Consider the following 23,309-nt stretch of genomic DNA (forward strand, 5'->3'; position numbering starts at 1 on the left):
AGTTAGTTTGCTGCTTTTTTTAGGGTGTGAGTGCCTACATTAAAATATATTTTATGTTGGCTCAGCATCCACTGTGCAAAACTTCAATGTGTATCCATGATCATTGATCACACAAATGGTTTCATGCTACATTTTGCTGTTGCATGGAAATGAAAGCATTGAATGAACAATAATATTCACTGCAGCTGAATTACTGTTATGCGTTATGGCCTTTCCTAAATGTACACATTCTGTATTGAATAATTTTAAAGTTTCAGTGTTTAAAAATAATAATAAAATAAAATGTTAATTTCTTCATAGAATTTCTTTTTTTAAATCAGAACAAATATAGGCTATTTATTGCTTTCACTGCTGGTAAATAATAAAGTTAAATTAGATTATCTACAAGCTATTTGTGCAATACCCTCCTCCTGGTGAAGCATAGAAGGGGGAGCATCTGGGGGGACGGTGTGTTTTTTGGTAAACAATGGTAGTGTTGATCTTAAAGTCAAGCGAGTATACACTGTAAAAATTAAAGGTGCCTGGAGGAACCTTTTGGGGTTCTTCACTTCGCCACACCGGCGGAACCGTCTGTAGATCCTCTAGGCACCCTTTAAAAAGGGCCGGTTCTCTGAGGAACCACACAGGTTTCCTGAAGAACTCTTATATGAAGCACTGTGTGGAACCACTGTGGGTGCCTCCAGGAACCAAATTTTTTTTTTTTTTTTTTATTATTTGTATTAAATTAATTTCATGTTGTTACTACGGTTACCATAAACTTCTATTATAATAAACAAACTGAACCAAATACAAAATAAGAATTGTTTATTACATATTTTAGATCCATTTTAATACATACACTTCAATGCACTTGGGGAAAAAAAGCTAGTAATAGATTAATATCAATGAATACACACAAAACAAATTGTATAATACATAAGTAACATGGATAATCAACCATGTGTATACAATAGGCTACACAAGAAAAGACATCTCAACAAAATGCATAGAAAACACATGTTCCATGTAATAAATCAATGTAAAAAATTAAAATTGACTAATTAAAAATGTCCATCTTCACTTAATTTTAAAACGTGTTTCAGTTCGCTTAAGTCTGACGCAACTGTTTCCAAGTCCAAAAGCTCTCTCAGATGCCAAAAACAAACAACAAACAGTGCTAATATGCACTCATTGTTCTGTAATATTCCTGAAAATTATGATCCTAACCTTTATCTCTATTCCGAAATCTCAGATGGTTAGTTATTCTGCTATTTTGAATCATAAAATGTTGAAGTCTGGGATGCCGTGAGACTGGAGACTGTAATGTACACTATGGCTTTTGAAAAGCTTAAATGTGACTTGAATCAACAGTTCCCATAAATGGTTGAGTATATTCTCAATATCTAGAAACAAGATAAAGGAAGTAGAGTAGAGGCTTTGACCCGGAAACAGTATTCCTTATGTCACAACAAGCAGAAAACATTTTCCATTTGAACAGAGTTAAGGTGCAGTAAAATGATCTGTTGTTCTGTGAGTGTTCACTGGTGAATTCAGTCATTTCAATAAGAATCCACACGATCAGCAATTTTGTGTGGTGCTTCATACATTACATTGCTACACTGCTGACAATGGTCAATGGACCTTTTTGCCTGTGTAATTTCATGAAATTCACAAATGTGACGCACCTTTACTCACTGCAACATAAAATGCAATCAATTATAAAATCTTCACAAGGGACATGTGAGGTACTTAACGAGTTAGAAAAGTGAAAAGGTGCATCAGCTTCATTTTCCGTTTGTTTTTCCTCTTTTCTGGTGGATGGTCCAGGCACTTCAATGATTTTCAGGTCTACAGGAGGATTTTTATTCTTCTTCAAACTTGTATTTCAGCTTACCGAGATCCCTGCAAAATACAAAATTTACTGTTAGTAAGGTTATTAAAGTGATTGTTGTGAAATTTAAATAATTTCCTCAGCCTTGTGACGTTCCAAACCTGTTTGACTTTCTGTCTGTGGAACCCAAAAGCAGATCTCAGGCATAATGCAACCCCAGTCACCATTCAGTTTCACTGCATGAAACACAAGCAGAAAAAAATTGTGTAAATCATTCATGAAACCATTCTTATGTACACTTGTCTAGTTCAATTCAATGCAACAATTTATATAAAAATGGTTTGCAATTGCACACAGAGTTCATAGTAATAAAGTACTTGCATGTGGTGCAGGTACTTACTGTAATTCAATGTTGCCACTGAAACATTGTAAGTTACTGGTTGTTCTGGGGAAACAAAATAACAAAGCTGATTATTCACAACATAGTATTTATTGACCACTAAATGGATTCAAAATGATATCTGAGAGAATGAGGGCACCTGTAGTAAGTAAAGTTAGGCTAAACAAAAACAGACCAAACTATATTAACCTGCTTTTGTTATTCATAACAAACGCCAATGACGACAGCAGGAATCAGCTAAATTAGTTAGGCTGTAAGTTATATCAGCAATTTGAAGACACATTTGTGCAGAATATGTTGAATTGAATGACTAACTTTAAATCAATCTAAGACAATAAGTCAATAATTTCAATTTGTTCATTAGATCAACGTAGTTTGCATCGCGGCTAAAACCTTCATACCAGATACTGTTCAATAAACCATAGCAATAAACAATTGAAAACGTAGTAATGTATAATACATTTAGTTTATATATGTGTGTGTTTGAATATATAGTGAGTATTTATATTTCGTTGGCGAGTTTACAAACCTTGTAACGGAGAGCCGAACAAACGGCGGAAGATGCGGCAGGCGCTGATGAGGAGAGCCGTTACTTTCAAACTCGATGACGTAGATCAGCTGAGCTTTGTTGCGCGCGAGCAGCGCGAGCATCACTGAAGTGACGACAGCAGAGGAATAGCAGCAGTTTCGTGACTGAATAAAACCTTTATCCTCATGGTTCTTCTTCTTCAAATAATAATTTATGAAGAAGTAAAAAATATTATTTTATTACTATTATTTATTCAATAATAATTAATGATTTTTTTATTAATATTATTATTATTTAGTGTTGTTGTTTAAGGTTTAAATTAATCAATAAAATAGGCCTATATAAATAAATGTAAGCTACCCAGGTGAAAAAGACGTAGGCTACTGTTAAATGTATTAAAATGCATTAAAGTAGGTTATATTTGTATTGAAGGCCTACTAAAAACACACTCAAGTACATTTTTAATAGTAGCCTATACGTATTTTTCACCTGTGTATGTATACTGAATCAAACTTAAGTAATAATAGGATAATAATAATATCATTCTGGCCTCACTGAACCACTGGGTTCCTCCAGATGCTGGCTTTAACATAAGAGATCTTCCAGGAACCACTTAAATGTTAAAAGATCTTCCAATAACCCTTCTATCGCATTCAGGTTCCTCTATTTTCCCCCAAAGCACTTCGAGGTCTCGTGGTAATGAAAAGGTGACTCCAGAACCTCTAAACTAAATACAAAGTGCTTAAAGGATCCCATAAGTTCCAGCAAGAACCTCAAATATTGTCAATGCTCCTCCAGTAACCCTACTATAGGAGAAAGAGCTTTGAGGCACTTAAATTACATTTTTAAGTTCCTTGAGTATCCGACAGGATATTTGAGGCTCCTTTAGTTTTTACAGTGTAAGAAGGAGTCACCTTGTAGAGATGCTCTCTGTCAGCATATGTTTTTAGCAGTAGATGCTGTAACAGATGTTGTCTTTGATAAATGGTTTGACAATCAAGCAATATGAGCCATGAGCACAATCTGTACATTGTTAGACTGAAATAAAAATGTAAGAGACATAGTATAAAAAAAAACTTAATTTATGAAGCACCTTCAGATGGAAAATTATTTAAGGGCATATATATAAAAAAAAGGATCCTATAATTTAAAATCAATATGCCTTTGCAGGTTACTAGGTCTAGTTAGATGAGTGGTCAGATTAGTGCCTTCATTATGACTGGATCTCAGCAAATCCCAACACACAATAACACTTCCTCACATCTGCACTTCTATTGTGTTGCACACAGTGTGGACATAAACCCCTTCAACAAAACAAAATTTCCTATTCAGCTACACACAGTGAAAATTTGACCATTTTGAGTTTTAAATGAGGGCACAGAAAGACTCAGATCTGCTCTCGACTGCTAAACCAACTGGACAAAATGATATTTTGTGTAGATAAAAAAAGTATATTAGACACACAAGGACCAGACAGTTAAATGTAGCCTGTTTAGAAGCTCTTTTAACATTTAAATCTCTTAAATTTACATTTACAGTATTCTGAACAAACCTTTTTTATATTGTACATATCACATGTGTTAATTCATGGATGACTGTATTTCTAATTCAAATAAGAGTTGTGTTTAATTAAGAGGTTTGAAAGGGGGTTTGTCTCAGAGATATTCACAACAAATGTTGTTTGTTTCGAAACAGACAACAGTTGCTGCAATAGCTTTACACTTACCTGTAAACTTTACAGGTATTCTGTGACTTTTGTTGTGTGTGAAAAGCCTAAACTCAACATTGGGAGCTAAATACAAGGATAAAACATTCTAACTTACCTTTTAGATAGATTTTTTAGCTTGCTGTGATAAAGTGCACATGCATTTATGTAGTGTCGAGAACATCAATATTTGCATTATCTAGACATACACGTACTGCAAAACAATGAGCAACGTAAACTTAATGTGTAATATGTTGTAGCATATTTATTATTGTTAAAAAGTCATAGTCAAAGTTGAGAAGATCTCATTCATTAATTTAGAAAAAAACACTTCAATTCTGCCCAACCAACCATTAGAAATAAGTGGTATAAATTACCACATTTTAACAAACGAATTCATATTAGCTTAATAATATAAGCTATAAGTTATACTCTTCATAATAAAGTTATTCACGTCGAAAAAAAAATAGTCAATAAATATACACTTGAGCAGAGTCATCATCACCTTTCTCCTCTCTAGCAACGGCACTGAATGCATGTAAATGCACTAGTAAAACCACATCAGACAAATCCCTCCCTTTACACAAAAAACCTTCCAGTAAATGTACACTCTGATTTTTATATTAATGGACATTCATTCCTCTGTATGGGCCAGGGTTCCCATTAACCTGAGAATTTGTGCTCACGCTCCCACATCCCCTATATCTTTCTACATGCAGAGTTTTCAACAGGGGAGCGTCTCCATTGGACTGCAGACAGTGATGTATCAAATATCAGTGACTGCGTCATCCATCCACTTCAGGTAGTGCTGGCTTCCATCATCTATAGGAAAACTGATGATTTCTGGAATGTCATATGGATGCACAGCTCTGGGGGACACACATGAGTCCAAATTGAAATAACAGATATGAAAATAAGGAAATAAAAAACATTCACATTAAAATAACAAGGAAACAGCTATACTTATCTGTACACTACCATTCAAAATTTTGGGGTCAGTAAGATTTTTTTAATGGAATTAATACTTTTATACAGTAAGAATTAAACTGATCAAAAAAAGACAGTAGATATGTATAATGCTACAAAAGATTCATCATATCAGCATATCAGAATGATTTCCGAAGGATCATGTGACAATGAAGACTGGAGTAATAGCTGCTGAAAATTAAAAAAAATATATTAAAATAGAAAATAGGGCTGTAATGGCACATGTATTTGTCCCAAACTGTCACGTTTCGGTGCATGCAGTTAGACGGCGAATACAGTCAGTGACCGGTGATCAACACTTGCAGCAATGCAATGCTGTTTGCTAACCACCACAACAGGAAAAAGTGCAACTTTTACTTGAGCGCTTGAAAACCGAGAATAGTAGATATCGTAGATAGTGTGCACAGGTGAATGCGTCTTTAAGCGCTCACTAAATGCTGCTAGGTGACAAACTGTAATTTGCAGTACTGACTGTTCAAAATGAAAATAAACCAAGCAAATGTGGATTTGTTGCCTTTTCTGGTAACGAGTCCAATTCTGACTATTAACTGTATTAGCATGCATATTACTAGGAAATTGGCTGTTTATTAGTACTTATAAAGCACATATGAATAAATGATTCTGCATGATCATATTCTACATCCCTTAGTCCTACCCCATTCCTAAACTACCTTACTTTAATGAGACGAAAGTCATATTTAATAGTTAGTTAATAGTGAGAATTGGACCTTAAAATAAGGTGTGACTGTTTTTTGCTATTGCATCGAACTCGTATCGAACCGTGACCCCAAAACCGAGGTACGTACCGAACAGTGACTTCTGTGAAGCGGTAAACACCTAACAGAAAACAATCCTTTTAAATTGTAATATTATTTCACAATATTACTCTTTTTACTGTAGTTTTGATCAAATAAATGCAGACTTGGTTTTAAAAACGTTAAAAAACCTCACCAAACCCAAACTTTTATACAATAGTGTACAATCTTTGAATGCTCTGGGCAAATGTAAGTCAAGCATATACATTTTTTTAAGTATTTATCCGTTTTGAAATCCTCCCTTATTTCTGACATTTTAACCTATTAATGGATATGCCCTGACTAGTCCACATGGCGACAATTCCCAGAATAATCCAGAATTCAATAGACTTCAACAAGCGTAACTTCAAATAGATGAGGTAGTACATGTCTTTTGGCCTGCTTACAGGAACCACAAAGGAAGAAGACTTTTCCCTCAGACCGAGATGGTCTGATGACATTGAAACTGCTATACCAATCGAGAAAGCCTCAATTAACAGTCGCTCAACTTGAAATAAGAGCCAATTGGTGTCATCTGACCTGATAATGCTGATTTGATGATTGAAGCATTGTGAATAACAACACAAGCTACTGTACATTGTCTATAAAGAATTGAAATATTCAAACATTTAACCATTTGTGTCTGTCTACATGTTTATGACTAAAGTGCAAATATCTTGGGTCAAAATGAAGAAGTTTAAGCAATGTTGACAAAAAAGTACTTGCTTTATGTATGCCACAAGTCTCTGTACCAGAGATGTTCTTGTCCTCACAAGCTGTTAAAGAAATTATAAATTTAGTATAGGTAACATTTTTAAAATTGCATAACCATTATAAGATACAGTTGTATACAACACGTGATATATAACCTTTGCATACACTTTAACCTTTATTAACATATTTAAAAAATACAAATATTTGATTTGAATGATAAATCGGAAGTTTGAATAAATATAGCAACACACCAGCAGTATTTCTGTGGCATCCTGAATATCTCCTTTCCAGTAGTACCTGAAATTAATAAACAATTGATATTTTAGATGAATGATGACATTTCATAAATGCATACATTTAATACTTGTGTGATTTAATCTAATTTAGTTTTACAAAATTATTTAAAGAGGCAATTATTAGAAAGTAAAAGATTATAAATTTGTGTATATTAACTTTCAATTTATATCTCTGTATGTTGTGGCTAAAGTTACACTTGAGCCGTGGTGTTTTGGGTTTAGAGCTCATAGTGGATGAAAGGTTAAACTCGCTGGTCTTACATAGTGGTAGTGCGAGGAAATATATTCACACATGCTGCCAGCCTTTTCTCCATGATGCTTCTAACAGAAAGAAGAGAGACAGAGAGAATATGTTAAGGTTAAAATATTACAGACATGGAAGATATAGCAGCAGTGCAGAAATAAATTAAATTAGGAAGGTTTGCCAAACAGTATGCATGCATGTATATATATATATATATATATATATATATATATATATGCTTTCAATCAATTAGTTTGATTTTGGGTGTTGATTTTGCTCAGAAATGTGTACTAGAATCTGTGTTCTACAGGACTATGGTAGATTTGTGTTTGCCAGCTCATTGTTTGGCTTTTAATTTTTTTTTGCTACATCACTTAGTTGTGCTGTCATCGCGTGACCAACTGAAAATGTCCCTGCTGCCTTTCCCCTTTTCTAATGCACCTGCCATTACCTCATACTTACTACCTTGTGCTGACCATCCTTTCTTTTATACTCCATTACATGAACAATAAAATACTTTTCTGACATTGGCAAAGCATCATTCCATACTCCAGACCTTGTGCACTCCCCAAAAATAACATTTTTGTTTGCCCATGCTTTATTAAAGAAAGTGGATTAGTAGATTATTACATCTGGATCAGGAAAAAAAGGAAATGCTCCCTCACTTTTGTGTGGTTTTGAACCTCAAGAACCGATTGGATGAGCTTAATAGTCTAGAGTGCACTCTAATGACTTAACAACTGTAAAGTGCTCTTCAACAAGAGTATAATGGGAAAATAAATGTAAATAAATAAAACTAATGCAACTGAGAGGGAATATGGAAGCTCAGGTTGAGATACTCTATAATATCAATCACGGTCAGGTTTTGCAAGTTCTGTAAAAACAGTTGTGGAGAACCTTGTGGTATGGAAGACAACAGATAGCTTTTTGTAATAATTTCTGAGCCCATAGGCTGGACTATATTTAAAAAGCGTATTTACATGCGCATTCTTAATACGATTATACTTAAAGCCCATGTTGCAGGTTTTAAAAAAAAAAATGTATTAATATAACCTTGTATGAAAATACCATATGAAAAGTAAATGCAGGATTAAAAATTGTTTTGCAAGACATAAGGGCGCAAATTCAATAGAAAACGTGACCGTTTCCTTGACCGTGTTGAAAAAGCGCTTTTTTTCACCATCGCGTCATATGACGTCACATGAGGTACTCGTTTGGCTCTGCGTTCGCGCTCAGTGCAGAGATAGGTTGGTGTTCAGTTGGAGCGGTCATGATTCACTGTGTTTTCGGTGCTTATTGTATTTCAATTAATCATCGTCGTGGTAAATGATTGTGAATTATGGCCTGTCAGGACATGGAGTCCACAGGTTTCCGAATAAGAAAAAAGACGGTGCGATCTTCCGTGCCTGTGTGCGTTTTGTGCCGGGTAAGAGACGGGACTTCACTTCTGCTTCTGCTTTGAAAAACGCGGTTGTGTGTAGCGTTCACTATAGACCGAATGATTATAATCCCGGCGATATGTGCACACTGTCCCGGCTCCTTCATCGGGTCGCCCGGTGACGGCCCGTCGTCAGTATGTGGTTCCGGCAGGAAACATGACGGTCACGGATCCGTCAGAGATCACTTATTGTACATCTGTTTTACAAAATGTGCCTTGTCTTAATTTCATTCATTAACATATCCTACATAAACTTGTAATGTAATGCATTTATGTGTTTGTTATTAGTCTGCAGCCGACACTTTTTATTATTATAAATATTATTTAATTATTATAAATATTATGTTCTATAATTCATTTTCAATCTGTACAAACCGACTTTAATGTTTGTGTTGGCTGTTTCTAGATATAAAGTTTTTATACAGTAAGTCAGTTGTGATTGTGATCATTGTTTTATTCATCGTCACCAAATGGGTTAATTCAAGGCCTTTATTAAATCCCTCTTCCTCTGGAAACTGTCTCCTAATGGCTGACATACACAACACATGCAGGTAAGGGTCTAAATACTAGCTTTGCTATTGCCTGATACATGATGATAATAATCTGTACAATTTAGGGCTGGGTATCGTTCAAAATCTTTCGATCCGGTGCCAATTTCAATACCTCAGTTTCGATACCGGTTCCTAACGATACTTTTTTCGATACCAATTTTATGAAATCCATTTTAACAAGATTACATAACACCAGGGGCGGCTGGCCAATAGAGGGCGCTAGGGCGCCGCCCCCCCATGAGCCAGACCACAGTTTATGAGCCACACTCATTAAATAAATAAGTAAATATATACATAAATCATACATACAAATTGTCAGTATTTGTGTGTTTGAGATATTAAATACACCCAGTATATGTGAAAAATATGATAGAAATTCAAAATATCTGCTTTTTCAACACGTCTCCTCCACCTGCGTGCACGTCGATCAGCTCTGGGGCGCTGGAGAGAGGCGCCCCAGAGAGGCGGGTCTGTGGATCAGTTTAGCCAATTGCTGATTTAAGTTTGACATGTTTGACATAAACTGTAGCCAATCAGCGAGCTCAAATCTAGTCAGCTATGGGCGCTTCTGTTTAGCGCCCAAAGCTGCGCGAGCCCGAGCCGAGGCACGCCCATCTCTATCAGACAGCTGTCTATCGGGCTGGCTAGCTGGATGCGTCATGCTAATGCCTTGTTTTGCTTTCCGTGATTACTTTTTAAAACAACAGCGATAGATCCAGCATGGACAGTTACCGGAGCGAGGGACCTGTCTGAGAAAGTAACTACTGTTTTAATTAAATTTCAAATGCAAATGGAAAGTTTGAGCAATTTGTTTGTTTTTTTTGTGTAAGAATGCCTCAGCCTTGTAATATGGCATTAAATAATTACTGACTTTTTGACAGAGCACTGGTATCGTGCAGTTTGTGTTAATACTAATAATTATTTGTAATATTATTATTATTCGCTTTACAAAGATATGTAAAGGCAGTGGTTCTCAAACTGGGTTTGTGGTGGTTCTCAAACCGTGAGGTGACAGAAGGTGGTGCGGGAACAAAATGCTGAATTTTGCCGTTCCTTTAATACTACCTCATCTTAAAATACGATTTAAACTGAGCATGCATTTCTCTCAGGTTAAATGCTGTAAATACATGACATCCGATCAAATTACCTCATCTTTTGCGGTCAAAACTGTCTGCATTTAAGCAGCGTGTAGTGGGCTGCTATATGACAGGTCTCGTGCAGATTACTGCCTCGGCAAATCGCGCTATACTGCCATTCTCGACCATGTGCGTTAGCGATTGCAAATGTCACATTGATTTTATACAACAGTTCAACAAACGAAATATTAATATTAAGTGATGTTCATTTTCAACACAGTTGTCATTATTTTTACAATAAAATAATAGCTCCAGAGCCACAGCAGAACTGCAGCACACAGCAGTGTTTGAGAACGAATCTGCGACTTTGAACGAATCATTAGAGTCAATGATTCAATGATTAATTCATAAATACTACCACTTGCTTCATTTCTGAATGACTCGATGACTCACCACCTACTGGCGGTTTTAATTTAATATTTAAAAGCATCACTTCGTTTTTACCATCATTGCATATTTATCTATTTAACTTTTTTTTAAAGCATTATTTATTTTATAAAGGTATGTGTAAAGGTAAAAATGCACTTGAAAAAATCGATTTAAGGGGGCAAATATTGTCCCTTGGTGTGACGAGTGTGGGTACGCAGAAGGACATTAAGCCTCTTGGGGTACAACTCTAAAAAGTTTGAGAACCACTGGGAGTGGGTTAAGGAATAGAACAAAATAAACATCAAACACAATACACATACCAAGGGCAGAAAGTAGGCCTAATAGCCTACTCCCATGGTTTGAATATGACACAGCCCCACCTAAGATATTTTTCACCAGCCGCCACTGCATAACACATTACCTCAGAAAAATTTTGGTTTTATTTTTTTCAGTTTGACTCATGCTCTTTAGCCAGTGCACAAAGGAACAAAAAAAAGCACAAAGGAACAATGTTTTATAAAGAGCTCATGCTCACCAAAGCTGATTTTTTTTAAATACAGTAAAACTTGTAATATTGTGAAATACAGTAGTATTACAATTTAAAATCTTATTTGAATATATTTCAAAATGTACTTTATTCCTGTGATGTCAAAGCTGAATTTTCAAAATCATTACTTCAGTGTCACATGATCCTTCAGAAATATGAAAACAGTTTGCTGCTTAATATTTTGGAAACTATGATAATTTTTTTTCATGATTCTTTGATGAATAGAAATGTCAAAAGAACAGCATTTATTTAAAAACGAAATATTTAGTAACATTACACGTTTTAATGTCACCTTTGATCACTTTAATGCATCCTTACTGGAAAAAAAATTCTGACTAACCAACACATTTTTGAACGGCAGTGTACATTCAGTAGGTTATTATTTATTACAATATTAACACTGTCATCAACAAGGTATCTCTTCATTTACCAGTCGAAGGCGGAGCAACTTTCTGCTCTTATGTTTACTCCGTGAACAGTCAAGGTCTTCATCATTTTTGTCGTGGTACCGTCTTTGCAGCAATTATTTTACCCCAAATACTGCATCGCGCGCTGTTGGCATCGAGCCTGGAGAAATGTACCCACACTTTTGATCGACTTTTCCCCATCTTTAAGGTATTATGTGTGTGTGCTTGCGTCTTATATGAATATGTGCGCGGAGAGTTTGTATGTGTGCTCGCGTCTCATTGAGTATGTGCGCGAGTTTGTGTGTGTGCTCGCGCGCCTCTCATATGACTATGTGCGCAAGAGTTCCGCGCGTCTCGTGTGTGTAGAGTTTGCGTGTATGTGCGTGAGCAGCTTTATGTGTGTCGTTGTGCATATCATATGTATTTGTTTGAGCACTGACGTTGACGAGTTAACTCCTTAGGTATCGAAATCTGGAACCAAATTCAACATGTCATTTTTTCGATACTCGATAGTATCGAGGCAATTCGGTCGGTACCTAAAAGTATCGAACTCGGTACCCAGCCCTAATAAAATGATGTGATCTGATGTGATCTGAGTATAGTGTTATAGGCTACATATCGTCGGCTAAAGCTAACACTGTTCTCTCGCCCTGTTCTCCTCACACCACAACTCACCATTGTTCTGTCTAAACCTGGCCTGTCCTGCTAACTTGGCTTCATATCAGGCTCATAATTACATGATATCATCATATATATCAATTAAATATGAATTATATATATCATACGAGTAAATATTTAGGCTACAATTCCCCCAGCTTTCCGAGCTGTCATTGCGATCCATTGTTTACTTTGACCGCTCTACCTCATGTGACGTCACTTCTGGTTCGGCGGTTTTCAAATGCGGAAGTAAAATTTTCCTCACAAAAACGACTCCAGAAGCCTAAATAGCGTTTTATAAGTATATGTTTATATTTAAATCTAGTTTCTACATTATTTTTCTATACATTGGCTCACTGGGTACTCTAACCTGCAACATGCCCTTTAAGCCGACAATACATGTGGTCATGTAAACACGTTAACCCGTTTTCCTTTATGGTCAATTTCGTCCAGCATGTAAACACATAAACCCAGCTCTGTGTGCTTATTGAAGTGTGCATGTGTGATATGTAACAGGAAAGTATGGAACCTTGTTTCAGCCACGGAATAAAAAATAAAAAAGGTAATTATGAAATTTTTTCAGAAGATGTCATTCATTGACACCTGAGATACAAACTCAGAATTGATGACATTTTTCTCAGGATTGTGAAATTTAAACTGGCAATTGCAAGAAAAAAAAAGTTAGATACACGAATGATTAAGTTTTTTTACGTCACTACCAGGGAATAACCTGATTTTTTAAAATAAGTCTTGTACTTGCTTGTCATGTCTAGTTTTGAGTTTTATTTTATGTTCATGTTTCATGTTACTAGTTTTGGTTTTTGGTTCATGTTTCATGCCCTTGTCCTCATGTGAATCTTTGTCTAATCATGTTCACAGGTGTGTCTTGTTTAGTGATTAGTCCTTGTGTTTGCCTTCTGTCTTTGTCAAGTATTGTTTGTTTAACCACCGTGTTGTGTCGGTGTCAAGTCTTTGTTTTGTATTTTGATCATGTTTGGATGTAAATAAACTGCACTTTGGTTCTGCAACTCGCCTCCAGTGGATTCGTTAGAGAATATTTGACCAACCATAAACCAAGCAGCTTGTTTGCTTCAACTTCGATGGATTATCTGCCCTGGGACGAGATTAAAATAAAAACGTGTTTTCATTATGGAATGGACCATGATCTTGCTGAACTAATGCCCGACACCCTTGTACACTATGTCAGTGTATTGACTTTATTTTGTTGACTTTACTAGCACGGCTAAGGAAACAGCCCTATAAACCCCCGCTCATCAAGCATCTTCCTAACAAATGCCAGGTCCATTGTCCACAAAATTGACAAACTGGAGTTACTGATGGCAAACAACCAAAACATCTGTGACTGCAGTTTGATGATTATCAGGGAAACCTGGCTACATTTGCTCATCTCGGACTCGGCCGTTCAGCTAACTGGCCGCTCCATGCACCGCTTTGAGGAGGGGGGCTTTGTATTAATGTTCATTTGGACTGGTGTACAAGCAGTAGGGTCATACACACATGACTGTGCAGTGTAGACCCTTTTAGATGCTAATGTTAGCACAGCGCTCTCTCAACTGTATACCATCATAAACAAACAAATGCAGGCCCACCCAGAGGGAGCTTTTATTTTGGCTGGGGACTTCAACCAAGCTTGCCTTAAGACTGTGCTCCCTAACTTTGTACAATATGTATAGTGCTCAACCAGAGGGAAGAACACATTAGACTATGTCTATTCCAACTTGAAGCAAGCCTACAGGGCAGTACCCCTCCCACACCTGGGCATGTCGGACCATCTCTCACGGCTCCTGGCCCCGGCATATACCCCCCCTCAGGAAGAAATCCAAACCTGCCACAAAGAACATTTGAATTTGGCCCGAAGGAGCACTCTCTCAGCTTCAAGATTGCTTTGAGCACACTGAGTGGAGCATATTTGATCATCTCGACAGTGGCGCCTCCAGAAATTTTTCATGGGGGTGGCCAGATGGGGCCACTTAAAATCTTGGGGTGGCACACCAAAACTATAAACCATAATTTCAGAATTTTTTTCTACTGTTGTAGTAAACCGGCCTGTAGAAAACTATCAGAAAGACTTAAAGAAACCCCTACTGATATACTATATGATGGTTTATTGTGTTATATTTAATGTTACTAATGATATAATATGCATAGACTAATAACAGTACAGTTAACATTTTGAGTTGCACAACAATTCTGTTTTATTTTGCAATTATATTTGGCATAGGGTGTACATTTATTGCAAACAAAACAGTTACTGGGGAAAAGCAGATACTGGCAGATACAAATATATTATATTTATATATTAATTTCAAGAATTCAGAAGTGTATATATTTATATAGCCTACACTACAAAGAAATAATATACAATTAAATTATGCTTATTTTAAATGTATTGAGCAGGCTAAGTATAAAAAATATAGGCTTTTAATAATCTTTCAGTGCGCAAAACCATGATAATATGAAATGCTTCAAAACAGAGCGCACAAAGCGCGTATGCGCATCGCGGGTGCAGAATGATGTGCTCAAAGCAACATGGAGTCACAGTGTGCAGCGCTGCGCTGAACAAGTGAGCATTTAAAAGTTCACGGCACAAAGCAAAGAAATGTCGAGCGCACAAATCCTAGTGTCTATCTGTCCAACAGTTTATTGATCATTTGTTTCACAGTTTTAAATTCCAGTTATTGTGCGTTTGATGCCGATTCATAGTCCTTGTGATGTGTGTGATCTAACAAGCACACGGTAGTGAGTCGTTTAAAAACAGCAACAAACTCCAACAAAATAAAGTGATTTTATGCAAATCCACAACCTTTTATCTACAGATAATGCATTATAATGTGAATATATCATATTGGAGAGTTTTACCGTGCATCCAACCGGCAGAGGCGCGCGCGCTGTTTGAATACTGAATGGAGAATGATTGACCGCCACAGAGGAGGGAAAACGAGTTTCCATAAATGTTAATGATGTAAATAGACTTCTGACCCTCACATTAAGCTATGGAATGACTTCAGATGACTTTGTCACCCAAACTGACGCGGTAGTCTTCTTCGTCTTCTTTCTTAACTTCTTTAGAAATTGTTGACCGACGGGCACACGCTGAGCTGTTGCTGTCTGAGCGCGCAACAGCGGTATGGACGGAGGGGCGGGGGCTATTTTTTTACAGTCTATGGGCGGGGGAGTACTGGCTACTGTGTGCGATCGAAGGTCTAGAGCGGCCTGCCTGCCTGGCTGTGCATTAGAGATGAAATGCATAACTGATGCTACTAAAATTTATACTGGCCAGCGGGGTGGCCAGTGGGGTGGCCAGGAGTCGGCCAAGGGTGGCCACGGCCACCCCTGGCCACCCCCTGGTGGCGCCATTACATCTCGATCTACAGGAGCACACAGAGACTGTTCTGTTCTACATAAAGAACTGCACTGACAGTGTTACAGTGGAGAAGCGCATCCGGATATATCCCAACCAAAAACCATGGATGACCTTGGGCGTCCGGTCACTCCTGAGAACCCGGAACTATGCCTTCAAGTCAGGTGACAAAGAACAGTACAGTGTGGCGAGGGCAGAGCAGCGGAGAGGCATCAAAGCTGCTAAGGTGGCTCATGAGAGGAAAGTGGAAGACCACCTCGCCAACAACAACACGCAGCTGGTGTGGCAGGGGCTACAGAGCATCACTAACTACAAAGGCCCCACACCCGTCACTACCATCGCTGGCTGAGGAATTGAACATTTTCTTTTCCCGTTTCGAGATAGAGGCTCCACACACAGCAGCACGGCCACCACAGACCTCCAGTTGCAGCACACTCACACTCCAGGAACATCAGGTGAGGCAGGTGCTGAAGACTGAACACCAGAAAAGCAGCCGGTCCGGATGGTGTACTCGGAAAAGTACTTTGTGCCTGTGCTGACCAGCTAGTGGGAGTTCTGACTAGGTTGTTCAACCTCTCACTGTCACAGGCTACCATCCCTCAGTGCCTGAAGTCAGCTACCATCACTCCTGTCCCAAAGTCTCCTGCCCAAAAGTGCCCCAACGACTACAGACCTATTGCCTTAACATCAGTAGTCATGAAATGCTTTGAGAGGCTCATCTTGCACCACATCAAGGCCTGGCTCCCCTCAAACCTGGACACATCAGTTCACCTACAGAGTAAACAGATCCACGGAAGACGCCATCGCTACAGCTTTTCATACAGCACTTAGCCACCTGGAGCAGCTAGGGAGTTACGTCAGGGTGCTGTTCATAGACTACAGCTTGGCATTCAACACCATTGTTCCTGATATCTTGGTGGACAAGCTGATCAAAATCGCTCTCTCCCCCTCCATCTGTGCCTGGGTCAAGAACTTTCTGACTGACCGCCCTCAAATGGTTAAGGTAGGCACCACCTGCTCCTCCACCCTGACCCTCAGCACAGGCTCCCCCCAGGGCTGTGTGCTGAGCCCTCTCCTGTATACGCATGACTGTACACCCATCCACCCTTCCAATACCATCATTAAATTTGCAGATGACACTAGTCATCGGTCTCATCAGCGGAGGGAATAAGACTGCATACAGGGACGAGGTTAACAGGTTGGCAGGTTGGTGCTCCGAACACAACCTGCTGCTTAACACCAGCAAAACTAAGGAGATGGTTATAGAATTCAGGATACACAAGGGGGAACCAGCTCCACTGAGTATCAACGGGGACTTTGTTCAGCGGGTGTCCTCCTATAAATACCTTAGGACATACAGTATATAGCCAACAACCTCTCCTGGACTGCTAACACATCTGCGGTGGTAAAAACAACAAAAAACTCCACTTCCTAAGGATACTTAGAAGGAACCATCTGGAAGAGAAACGGTTAGTGGCCTTTTACCGCAGCACCATTTAGAGTGCCCTGACATACGGCATTACGGCCTGGTATGCGGCCTATAAAATGGCAGACAGAAAGAACCTGCAGAGGGTCATACAGACAGCACAACGCATCACCTCTACCTTCGCTAGAAGACATCGCCAGCACGCAGTGTCTCAGGAGAGCTAGGGCAATCACTGCTGACCTCTCACACCCAGGACAGCACCTGTTCAACCTACTGCCCTCTGGCTGAGGTATAGGTGCCTTAAGAGTAGGACAAATAGATTAAAAAACTGTTTTTTTCCTTGGTCCATTAGGTCACTGAATTCATAAAGTATGTGTGTGCGATGATGTTGTAAGAAATTGTAGTCTGTGTAACGACTGAGACAAATCAGACACAAGTATTTGTTATAGTTTAACAAATAATATTTAAAACTCACTCTGGGATCTGTGGTCTCATCCCCCCAACAAGGGCAAGAAGGTCTTAGTTACCATGACCATGATCAGATAAGTTGGTTTTATGGCTGTTAAGAAAAAAATGTGGTCACATGGTCGAGACAGAGACAATGGGGAAGACAGAAACAGACTTTAAAACAGACTCTGTTGCATTAATCTGATCTATAAATGATCTATAAATGATGCATCCCAGAAAATTGTGTGAATGATTTACTGTCTTGTGTAGTGTTTTTAATTCTATTATTTTCTTGATACTGTGTATTTTATGATAGAACCATTGGTCAATGTAACCTCACCTATACCATGTTTGGTCTCTATTCTCTATATTCCCGCTTGGAAATTCCACCCTTCTCATTGGTCAAGCAAACCCGGAGAGGTGGGGCCTTTCTCAGGCTTTATTAGAGACAAATTCACAGTGACCCTCTCTCTTTTCTTCTGGCTCTCTACTGCTGTTTCTTCAGGTTGATGTCTGTGGGGGCCCCGGCAGGCCATGACCACCGCCTGCTATCCTTTCAAACCAACTCAGAAGAAAACTGCAACCTTTCCATCACTGAATGGGCAAAGATAAACTCTTGGCCTTCTCGGTACGTTCAGGGTGCCGTGCTATCCAGCGTGGCCTCAGCAGGCCCCAGGGCAGCAGGCCTTGACTCACAACCAGCCATGTGCTCATCCAGGAGAGAGAGGACTCTCTCTCAACCACAACAGAATCAAGGACAACCTCAGGAGTTCAACATCTTCATTCAATGCAGAAGAGGTCCATCGCAACTCCCACCATTTGCTCTGCGTGTCCTCTCCAGCCCAGGGCCGGCAGGCCACAATCTGCACTCCAGCCATGAGAACAGAGTCGAACTAACCATTTTACCTATGCATGTATGTATGTATGTATGTATGTATGTATGTTTGTTTAGTTTAGTTATGTTTGTGATTTTGTGATAAAACTTGTGCACAATACATATTTAGTTCTGATTCTCTGCTTGCAACCAAGTCTATTTTATGATCTTGATCTTGTTACATGCTCTATGCGCTGTACATGCTAAGAAATAATTATTTTTCGGTGGCCATGAAAGATACGCTTTTCTTAGAATAAATTAATAATCAAAAGAGTTTGTTGGACGAACTGATTAATTGATTGTAATATTGATTTAGCTACATCAAGTTAATCCAATTACCAGACCCAAATATTAATAATGAATCATAATTAATAATTATGAGTTATTATTAATATTTCCCCTTTGAGCTAACTCGTTACATCTGCCTCGACCCAGATTCCACTCCAAAATATATTTTAGAATGAGCTCATCCCCAAAATGGCTTAATTATCATAGAGATGAAAGAAAGTCAAGTTATATTGTTTCTTCACCATTTGGGTTGATCACATCCTGAACAAATGGTAGTCAATTGTAGAATGGGACTGCACCTTGGGTTCACCGGCGTCAGATTGAACCCAGAACATCCAAATCTTAAACCTTTTATCCTGTTCTTAATGTAAATTAAGTTGCTCTTGTTGCAACAGCGGTGGTCTGTATGTTAATGAAGTTGTGACACCCCATTGTCTGAGAAAGTTCTCTGTGTCCCACACCCTTTGTGTACCTTGCCTCTGCTATGATGTAATAAACTTCATTTTTGAGATCTTTGACGTCCACATAATTTTTTCTTACAATCTGTAAAAGGTAAGCATTTGCTTGCTTCTCTTTTTTTTCCTCTTTCTATTTAATGTTTATATATTTATTATATTTATTATGCACTGGTCGCAGATGCACTGCAATTTCATTGTATACGTGATGTGCAATGACAATAAAGATTCTTCTTATTATTATTATTATTCTTAATAATTACATAATATCTATATCATACAAAATTATTAGTTTACATTTTTTTTTTTAAGAAAAAGGGGGGTCTGTCATGACTAGTTTTGAGTTTTACTTCATGTTCACGTTTCATGATACTAGTTTTGGTTTTTGGTTCATGTTTCCTGTCTTATCATGTGATTCCTTTGTCCTCGTGATCCTGCCATGTGCTTCCCAAGTCTTTTGTGTCATATTGTTTTAAGCCCTCGTGTTTTCCATGTGTCTTTGTTAAGTATTGTTTGTGTAACCACTGTGTGGTAAGTGTTAGTTTTTGTCAAGTTGTGTCATGTCACATTATGCTTAGTCAAGTCTTTGTTTTGTATTGTGATCATGTTTGGAGGTAAATAAACTGCACTTGGGTTCTGCAACTCGCCTCCAGTGGATTCGTTACAGCGCGATTTAATTGAGTTGCCGGGCTATTAGTTTGCATGTAATTAATGGGTTAATTCAATAAAATGATTTTTGGGAGTTATCAGCATATTGGTGTGTATGTAAACATGCTCAGTATACTACATTTTAAAACTACAGTACATACAGTATTATTTTGATAATGAACAACAAGGTAGTCTTTAGAACAGGGTTTGGCAACCTTGTTTATCATGAAGTGCCATTTTTCATCAAGTTTCTAAGTTTATCACTGTTAATCACACAGACAACAATTTATGTCAGTGGAAATATGTGTGCATATAATGCTGCATTTTGAAATACAGAGGAAGCTTTCAGAACGCAATGTTATTACGCCCGTTTCACACATACTCCGTTTGTGCATATGCACGTTAACAGGTCAGAGCTTTCACACTGCACGCGGATGCGGTCCGGCGATCCATTCCAGGTGCGGTGCGTATACAGCAGTGCAGCGATCGTTTCCGCACTGAGTCTATTTTTGCTGTGCTGCACGCGCTGCATTAAAGTGTATGAGGGTAATATGATGCCATAAAGAATCGCATGCACAGGGTAAGATCTGTGAAAGTGTACATAAGATTGTAAGCGTAAATTAAATTTGCATGCTGGAAGCAAAACTGGAAGCGCAGGTAAAAGAAAGACGCAACTGTACAAATCGGGTTTTTTCTGGCACTTTTTTGCCTCGTACACAAGAAGTCATTTAGGCATTTGCAACAGTTTAATTTTTACACAAAGTTTGATTTTACGCAATTAATCTATTTTGCAGTTTTTTTGTGTATTTGTGCGCAAAAACCGTACCAAAAGTGTGAGTGCGGAAAAATGGAAGTCAGAATAATACAGATACTATTTATTTTGCGTTAGCATGAAGCTGCAGCTTCACAATACATGAATTACACTTACGAATAACAGTAAAATGCTGCAAATATTTTTTTCTTACACTTGAAAGGCGATTTACACCTTTACAAATCTGCAAATTTAATTTACGCTTGCTTGCGCTTACTCTTATGTACACTTTCACAAATCTTACCCTGCCCATGCGATTCTTTATGGCATCATATTACCTTCATAAATGTGACAGCGCATGTTTCGTGGTCAAAATGAACACAGATTGACATGAAAATATAATAATCTCACCATAAATGCATTTAATTAAATAAAATGTAATAATCTTACCATAAATGCATTTAATTTAATACTACTATTTTTGACAGTCATCTTTTGGGTAAAGCAAAGAAAACGTCTCGGTTACGTATGGTAACCCTCATTCCCTGAGTCCAGGGAACGGAGACGCCTCGTCGGGGGAGTTCCCCTGACGAATTGGGATCACGCCAGGGATCCAACCGCCTTCGAGAGAGTTAACAACGAGCCAATGAAAGAGAAACTGAATTGGCATGCAATATTTGCATTCCGCGACCCGCCTACCAGCGCGGGTATAAAAGGCGGAAGTAAACATTGCGCAATGCTTTTCGCTGAGGAGCCGAACAGTGTCCAGTCCTCCGCGAAGGTACAGCAGCATGGCGACGGGACGAGGCGTCTCCGTTCCCTGGACTCAGGGAACGAGGGTTACCATACGTAACCGAGACGTTCCCTTTCGTCAGCAGGGAACTCCGACGCCTCGTCGGGGGAGTTCCCCTGACGAATTGGGATCCCTACCAAAACGCCATGGTGCTGGCCCCTTCCAGCGCCCAGCTAAGCTACCCTGCAGCAGTTTCCAGAAATTTTGCGGGAGCTAGCTAGGGAATCACACTGCTGTTCCGCAAGACCCAATCAGTGGATATGGATAACACTGGGAAAGCGTGCCCGTCCCCAAGGAGAATAAAAATGGGGGGGGGGGACGCTGTGGAAGTTGAGGCAGCCTAGAGGAAGGCCCTCAAATACACACATGTACTAACCACATAGGGTAGTGAGACATATGGCAGTCCTTGAAGGTAGTCTCAGTCCAGAGGAGTGAGGAGCGTACTCAACAGGGACGACAGAATGAGTCTGTCAAGGGGAAGACACGGCTGAACTGCACGTGGCAATCCTGGGTCGCCGCAGGGACCACTGGAAAGAACACCCAGTCTACTAGCAACTCCTTACTGAAGGTAGCAGACCTGGTGCCGGGCGGTCCGCAACGCCTGGCACCGGAGGGGTGATGGAGGAACTCACGAGGTTAGCCGTTTGTTGGGTAACCAACGGAGCACAAGACGCACGTATCCGCTCACGGAATGGCGTCGCAAGCCGACACACCTATTCCCTCTAGTTACTGGCCGTAGCGAGTACTCGGGAGGAAACCGGTTCCACACGTAGGCTATAAAACCTAGCGAACGTGTTCGGTGTCGCCCAGCCCGCAGCTCTACAAATGTCTGTTAGCGAGGCGCCTTGTGCCAGAGCCCAAGAAGCGGCAACACTCCTAGTGGAGTGAGCCCGCAACCTGGGTGGGCAGGGCTCACCCTGGGACTCATAAGCCCTGGTGATAGCATCCACTAGCCAGTGGGCTAACCTCTGCTTGGAGACAGCCTTCCCCTTCTGCTGGCCTCCATAACAAACAAAGAGCTGATCTGAGGTCCTAAAGCTTTGCGTTCTGTCTATATAAACCCGGAGGGCCCGGACGGGACAGAGAAAAGCTAGGGCTGGGTCTGCCTCCTCCTGGGGCAGCGCTTGCAGGTTCACTACCTGGTCCGCGAAGGGAGTGGTAGGAACCTTGGGCACATATCCGAGCCGGGGTCTCAACACAACGTGAGAAAGGCCGGGCCCGAACTCTAGGCACGATTTGTCGACCGAAAAAGCCTGCAGATCCCCTACCCTCTTGAAAGAAGCCAATGCTAACAGGAGTGCTGTCTTAATGGACAGGATATTAAGCTCGACTGTCAGCAAAGGCTCAAAAGGAGGACTTTGGAGCGCTTTGAGCACTAAAGTTAAGTCCCAAGAGGGTACAGGGTGCAAGTCGCGAGGTGGATTTAGCCTCCTAGCACCCTTGAGGAATCTGATGACCAGGTCGTGCTTCCCACGGACTTACCTTCAACTACATCGTGATGCGCGGCTATTGCGGCAACATACACTTTGAGGGTGGAGGGAGACAGCCTTCGCTCCAACCCCTGTTGTAGGAAGGAGAGCACGACACCGATCGGGCAGGTTCGTGGGTTCTCCCCGTGGGAAGAACACCAGCCGACGAACAGGTTCCACTTCAGAGCATAG

General features: G+C 39.5%; 1 protein-coding gene across 2 annotated transcripts in view; it reads right to left on the reverse strand.

Annotated features, from left to right (window-relative positions):
- Positions 1-4,688: 4,688 nt before the first annotated feature.
- LOC308691776 (protein CutA homolog) overlaps positions 4,689-23,309 on the reverse strand; it is a 30,545-nt gene continuing 11,924 nt past the window's right edge. Inside the window, exons 3-6 of one of the 2 annotated variants that reach the window (XM_081367331.1) lie at positions 7,497-7,556; positions 7,191-7,236; positions 6,952-7,001; positions 5,060-5,313 (exon numbers count right to left, since the gene is read on the reverse strand). In XM_081367331.1, coding sequence (XP_081223457.1) covers positions 5,211-5,313; positions 6,952-7,001; positions 7,191-7,236; positions 7,497-7,556 — 259 coding nt within the window. In that variant the 3' untranslated portion in view covers positions 5,060-5,210. Of the gene's footprint in view, positions 5,314-6,951; positions 7,002-7,190; positions 7,237-7,496; positions 7,557-23,309 lie in introns of both variants that reach the window. The other variant, XM_081367332.1, reaches the window with a different exon arrangement.

Source organism: Scardinius erythrophthalmus, assembly GCF_964197995.2.
Source record: "Scardinius erythrophthalmus genome assembly, chromosome: 5".
In the NCBI taxonomy this organism is placed as follows: domain Eukaryota; kingdom Metazoa; phylum Chordata; class Actinopteri; order Cypriniformes; family Leuciscidae; genus Scardinius; species Scardinius erythrophthalmus.